Source organism: Plasmodium gallinaceum, assembly GCF_900005855.1.
Source record: "Plasmodium gallinaceum strain 8A genome assembly, contig: PGAL8A_v1_141, whole genome shotgun sequence".
In the NCBI taxonomy this organism is placed as follows: Eukaryota; Apicomplexa; class Aconoidasida; order Haemosporida; family Plasmodiidae; genus Plasmodium; species Plasmodium gallinaceum.
In genome coordinates this window covers 781,571-788,739 of record NW_021628302.1, presented here as the reverse complement: position 1 = coordinate 788,739, position 7,169 = coordinate 781,571, and the positions used below count along the sequence as shown (strand labels likewise).

The 7,169-nt window shown below is 19.9% G+C and overlaps 2 protein-coding genes across 2 annotated transcripts; one reads left to right on the top strand and one right to left on the bottom strand.

The window, feature by feature from the left end:
• Window positions 1-853: 853 nt before the first annotated feature.
• On the top strand, window positions 854-4,864 carry AdoMetDC/ODC (S-adenosylmethionine decarboxylase/ornithine decarboxylase, putative; the record flags this gene model as incomplete). The annotated part of the gene is made up of 1 exon (XM_028673724.1): window positions 854-4,864. One exon carries the CDS (start codon window positions 854-856, stop codon window positions 4,862-4,864), a length of 4,011 nt encoding a protein of 1,336 aa, XP_028530148.1.
• Window positions 4,865-5,603: 739 nt separating this feature from the next.
• On the bottom strand, window positions 5,604-7,118 carry PGAL8A_00492400 (conserved Plasmodium protein, unknown function; the record flags this gene model as incomplete). Its single annotated transcript, XM_028673723.1, has 1 exon — window positions 5,604-7,118. One exon carries the CDS (start codon window positions 7,116-7,118, stop codon window positions 5,604-5,606), a length of 1,515 nt encoding a protein of 504 aa, XP_028530147.1.
• Window positions 7,119-7,169: the final 51 nt, after the last annotated feature.

The following is a 7,169-nucleotide window of genomic DNA, read 5'->3' as shown; positions in this document are numbered from 1 at the left end:
AATTTAAGTAATTGAATTATAGAAAAAAAAAAAAAAAATAAAATATAAAAAGACAAAATTAACAGAAAACCTTTACACACGAAGCAACCATTTTAAAAGTGATAGTAAAAAACAACTTAAAATGTTTAGTGGAAAAAAATACCAAAAAGAAAAATAGCCATAAATCAAATTCTTTTATATCAAAGATTATTAATAAAACATTTATAAAAAAAAAAAAAAAAAAAAAAAAAAAAAACCTATTTTACAGATTAATACTTATGCAGATAAATCATTTACACATATACTTGCAAACATTCATTTATATATATATATATATATATATATATATATATATATATATATATATATGTGTTTTTTTATTCTATTAAATTATTCATTCACTCATTCATGTTCTTATTTATATATTTTACATATTTCTTTACAAATTATATAAAGTTATTCAATAAATTAAATCATATTTTTATTTTATTCATTTAAAAGAATCATTAAATTTGTTTTATTACTAAAAAAAACAAACATAATATATGTGAAAATATAAATTTCTATATATATATATATATATGTAGGAGCATTATTTTTATTCATTTCATATATTTTTAATAAGGGAGTTGATTCACAGCTAATATTAACAAAACTGACATTCTTCTTCATTTAAATAAATATATTTTTTTATCTGTACATTATAAAATTATACATTCAAGTAACTATAAATAAATTTTTTATAAATAAGGGATTTTTTTTTTCATCATATCTACTTAAATATTTAACAACAAATATATCATTATATATATATATTTATTCTTCCTATATCAATACTATAAAATATTTATTACTGTTTTAATTTCTGATAAAAATGCGTGAAAATAAAATAATTGGATTATTTGAAGGAATTGAAAAAAGAGTTATTATTAAATTCAAAAGAAATTTTTTCAGTACTAAAAAATTAAGATCGTTATTGGATATCTCAGATAAGTTGTGGTCAGAGAAATTGAAATTAATTGGATGCACCATTATATCAAAAATAGAAGAAGATACTAATTTGCCTAGTGATGAAAAATGTAGAGTGTATTTATTATCTGAAAGCTCTTTATTTATTTATGATGACACATTATTTCTTAAAACTTGCGGTAAAACGAAAGTTTTATTTTTTATTCCATTCTTGGTTGATTTATTGGTGTATATATTAAAAAATAAACGTATTTTAAGTAAAAATTGCGTACATGATGAGACATTCATTGAAAATAATGATTTAGTTGAGATAATTGATTTTATAAAAAATAATTTTGAATATACTTTTTTTACTCACATGAATTATCAGAACTTATCAGAAAATGGAAATTTTGAACAAGAATATCCACATAGAACAATCGAAGATGAAAAAAAATTTTTCCAGTTTTTTTTTAATTCTATGAAATTTATCAATACCCCATTATCATCAGAAAGAAATCATTATATTTTTTATGCACGAATGAATAATACCTTTCCAATCTTAAATTATAAATTTTGTTCAGAATTACTTTTATTTGGTGTTAAGAAGCATGATGAAAAAAAAAAATTTCACGAAGTATATTTAAATGAGGATTCATTGAATATTTTTTACAAAAAGATAGAAAATTTTAAATTATATGATGAAAATGAAAAAGCAGATGATTACAATAGTGATATTTTTTATGTAAAAAGTACGGAGGAAGAAGGGTACGAAGATGAATACTTCAATGATGAGTTAGATGATTGTGATAAAAGTAGTAACATAATAAATTTTTCAAAAGAATTACATTCTCAGATGGAAGATGACCCTTTTTTTGAAAAGAAAGAGAATTTTAAAAATGCATGTTTGAAAGATCTAGAAAAAAATGAAAAATTATCAGGAGAAAACAGCAGTGAAGATACGATTGCTATTAAAAAAGAAGATTATTATAGTTTTAATCATATATATGAAAAAGATATAAGCACATTATCGTATCTAAATACAACTAAAACTACTGACAAAGATCAATTGAAATTATCAGCTGACATAAATAACATATTGAGCACCGATGATGAAATTAAAACCAGGAAAAAAATGAAGTGTGAAAATAAAAAAAAGGAAAATATATTTTTAAATGGAAGATATTTTCATAATTCAGATAACGAAAAAATAGAAACATATTATAATGGAAGAGAAAAAAATGATTTACTAAGTACATGTGCAAGAATAAAAAATGATTATTCAATTGATAATTATTTAGAGAAAGAAGGTACTGAATTATATAATCATAGCGATGCAGATATATCAAAGATTTCAATTAAAAATGTCAATATAAATTTATTTGAGTGTATTAATAGAAACAAAGAAAGTTTCTTGTATAATGAATACTATTTTACTCCTTGTGGTTATTCCTGTAATGCTGTACATAAGAATAATTATTTTTGTGTTCATTACTCTCCAGAAGATTTCGTATCATATGTTTCTATTGAAATTTCAAACAATTTAGAATATGAAAGTTTTATAAAATTTGTAAATAATCAGTTAAATTTTTTTAATGGAAAGTATTTATATATTATTAATTATTTAAATGAATGTGACATAAATGAAAATTATTTAGAAAACGTAAGCTCCGAATATAAATCAGAGAAAACAGAAATATTTTACAACGATGTGCACGATTCTTATTATTTAAAAAATAAATTAAGTAAAAATTTATCAATTAATAATGAACAATATTATAAATTAGTTTTATTTAAAGAACAGTTCGTTGATTTTCTGAAAATTCAATATTTTGTATACGAATTAAAAAACGTAAAAGACGTAAGACCATTCCCATTTTATAATGAAGAAAAAAATATAGGAAGTAATTATAATAGTGATGCTTTATTCAAAAAATTTATAAATGATATGTATAAATATTCGTATAATTTTTGTAAAAAGAATAAAATAATGATTGTTGATATGAACTCATTTGAAAACAATCATATGAAGAAATTTAGAAGTTTAGAAGAAGATTTCGTGAATTTTTCAGAAAATGATTCTAAAGAAAAAAATCATGAAAACCATCTTAATAAAGATTGTGAAAAAATAAATAATAATTGTGGGTTAAATAATTATAGTATTAATGAAAAAAATTATGAAGAGATAAAGCATGCATACAATAATAAGAGAAACAATAGGAATGAAAATGACAAGGATATTAGAAATTGCAGTAATGAATTTGATAATATTAGTAATAACAACAATAACAATAACAATAACAATAATAATTTTAATATGGAATATGAAAGAAATGATTCTAATAATGAAATGAGTGAAACAATAAATGAATGTAAGGAAAAGGAATTTAAGAATGGCATGATTATGTCTTATAAAAAAAATATTTTTGAAATGTATACTTTTGATAAATTATTAAATGAAAACATTGATACTTCTGTATTGTGTATTAATCTGGAAAAAATTCTTGCCCAATATATAAGGTTTAAGAAAAATTTACCAAATGTAACACCCTTTTATTCAATGAAATGTAATGATGATGAAATTGTAATAAAATTTTTATATGGATTAAATTGCAATTTTGATTGTGCATCAGTAGGAGAAATTAAAAAATTAACAACCATTTTACCACATATACCAAGAGAAAGAATTATATATGCTAATACTATTAAAAGCATAAATTCACTAATATATGCAAAAAATGAAAATATAAATCTATGTACATTTGATAACATAGAAGAACTAAAAAAAATATATAAATATCATCCCAATTGCTCTTTACTTTTACGTATCAATGTTGATTTCAAAAATTATAAGTCTTACATGTCTTCTAAATATGGTGCCAATGAATATGAATGGGAAGAATTATTAGAATTTGGTAAAAATCATAAACTAAATATCATAGGAGTGTCTTTTCATGTGGGTAGTAATACAAAAAACTTATTTGATTATTGTCAGGCAATAAAGTTATCAAAGGATGTATGGAATTTAAGTAGAAAATTTGGTTATAATTTTGAAATTTTAAATCTAGGTGGTGGATATCCAGAAGAACTAGAATATGATAATGTGAAATATGATCAAAAAGAAAATTATTGTACATTAAATGAAGAAGAATTAAAAAAAGATATAATTAACTTTTTAAATGAGAAAAGTGTATTAAAAAAAAAGTACTTTTCATATAATTTTGAAAAAATTGCCCTTGCTATAAATATTTCAATTGAACACTATTTTAAGGATATTAAAAATAAAATAAAAATTATATGTGAGCCAGGTAGATATATGGTTGCTTCCTCAACTTTATTAGCTGTGAAAATAATTGGCAAAAGATACCCAACTTTTAAAGGAATTCAATTAAAAGACATAAAGGATCCTATTAATTTAACAAATAATATTTGTGTAAATGATTCGCATGGTAATATAAATGAAAAGAAAAGAGATGAAATTATAGAAAACAAAATACATGAAAATATTTTAAATAATTTAAATGGAAGTAATTCTAAACTATGTAGTATTACAAATATAAAGAAAAAAGTGGCTAATATTAATGACAATAGATATAATTATTACTCATATTATGTAAGTGATAGTATATATGGTTGCTTTAGTAGTATAATATTTGACGAATATAATAGAACACCAATATATATAATTAAAAATAAAAGAAATTCTATTGATATAATCAATTCATCTTTCTATTTAGCAAATATATTCGGTCAGTCTTGTGATGGCTTAGATATGATCAATTCTATAACATTTTTACCAGAGTGTGATATAAATGATTGGCTTATTTATGAATATACTGGGGCCTACACATTTGTTAGTTCTTCAAATTTTAACGGATTTCAAAAAAGTAAAAAAATTTATATATTTCCAAAAAAAGCAATTTCAATATTTATTTAAATATACTGAAGAACTTGTTTGTTAAATAATATAATAATTATCACATCTTTTAAGAATTAAGACATTCTGTAATATAAAATCTAAAAAAAAAATAATAAAAAAAAAAAAACAATAATAAAAAAAAAAAAAAAAAAATAATAAAAAAAAAAAAATAATAAAAAAAAAAAAAAAAAAAAAAAAAAAAAATAGAGAAAAATTTATTTCTATTATTATCAATTTATTTTAATTAGAAAAAATAACATGTCTATTTTATTATATTACTGTTTTTAAAAAATTTATATTTATTTTTAATATATTAAAAAAAATAATAAAAAAAAAATAATGTATTAGCATAAGCATTTTTAATTTAAAAATATACAAAAAAAAAAAAAAAAAAAAAATGTTAATAATTGTTAAACAATTACATAATTATTAAGAAATCTTAATTATTTATGGAGTTTTTTTTTTTTTATTATTTAAAAATTTTTTTTCATTTTTTTTTTTTAAATTTTTTAATTTTAATATTTAATTAGTGGTTTTATTTTTATTAATACATCAACTACAAAAACAGAAATATAGATTAATTAAAAAACATTATGAACTATTTTAAAAAAAATCTTTTAAATATGGTTTATTTAAAAATGTTTAACATAATTAAAAATGATAAAATAAATTCAAAAACAATTAAAATTTTAGGGAAAGGAAAAAAGAAAAATAGAAATAAGTTTTGTTATTCCTATTTTTTTTTTTTCTAATTTTTTCATATTTCAGCTGGAACTGGCTTATTTTTTATTCTTTTGGGTCTTTGGCGTAATTTAAAATTACAATATCTAGAATAGGAGTAAGTATTTTTTTTTTTTTCTGTTTTTTTTTCAAAACTTAAATTTATCATTTTTTGTTTTTCCGTCATTTTGATATTATTTATGTTATCATATGTACTGTCATTCTTATTAACACCTTTATAATTTTCATTATCAATATATTTATTAAAAGAGTTGATATTGTCATCAAAGCTTTCATTTTCATTCATATCATTTTTATTAGAATTAGTATTATTATTTATATTAATATCATTATTTCTGGTCTTGCTAATATCAACACTATTATTATGATTTAGTAAAGGATCTTTAGTAAATATGTACTTTCTACCTTTCTGATATGATACAGGTTTAACCATTTTGTCTCTATTATTTTCTAACCCTCCTCTACTAATTACAAATCTATAAATAGCTTTTTCAATAAAGTCATAATTTTCTACTTTTTTTTCTTTCATTAACTCATATAGTTTGATTAGTTGAAATGACAATGGTCTTTTCGCTGATCTTGATGGGTATTCATAAACTTGATTAGCGCACCATTTGCTTAATGCTATTAAGAAATTATTACTAACACAATTTTTAGAAATTAAATAATTTAAGCAAGTAAAAGGATCGTCCAATTGGTTAACATCTTTTTCATTTTTAAATTCATTTATTCTTAATAAAAATTCTTTAATTAAATCTTTTTCATATATTTCCCAACTATACGTTAATAATTTAATCTTTTTTAGGTTATCATATAATTCTTGAACGGTTAAAAATTTTAATTCCTTTAATTGTTTTTCATCTAAGACATAATAAAATACGTCATCAGAAATATCTAGGGATCTTAAACATCCAACAATAGAACATAAATGAAGGTAATCAAAAAGATTAATATTTTTAATTATTGATTTACATAGTGTTTTTATTAAATCCTTATTTACAATTTTTAAATTTGCAAAACATATCAATAAATCAACATACTCATCAGGATATAATTTACTGGAATATTTTATGATAGAATGAAACACCTGTATAAATAAAACACGAGGAAATATATCTGCTTTACAATATAAATTTATTAATAATATGAAATGTCTTGGTTCTAAATAATTTATTTGCTTTATAAACACATCTGAAAAACTTTTATATAAATTTTTATCTAATATATTCATTTTATCAAAAGAGGACAACAATAATAAGGCATCAAAGTACTTAAAATTATTACATTTTTCAATTGCGTTTCTTGATATTTCACTCCATATAATAACATTATTAATTTTTTTAACACAACAATTTTCTGATAGTAAACGAAGTTCTTGTGTTTTTAAATTTTTTATATTACTGTAATTATTTTCTATTATTATTTGGTTAATATTTCTATCAGTAGAAAAAAAAAAATAATTTTTAAATAAGGATCTTATATCATTATGACTTCCTTTAACTCTTAAAAGAAAATTAAAATATTTATTCATTTTACTTAAAAAAAAAAAAAAAAATGTGAATCATCTAAGTAATCATAAGGT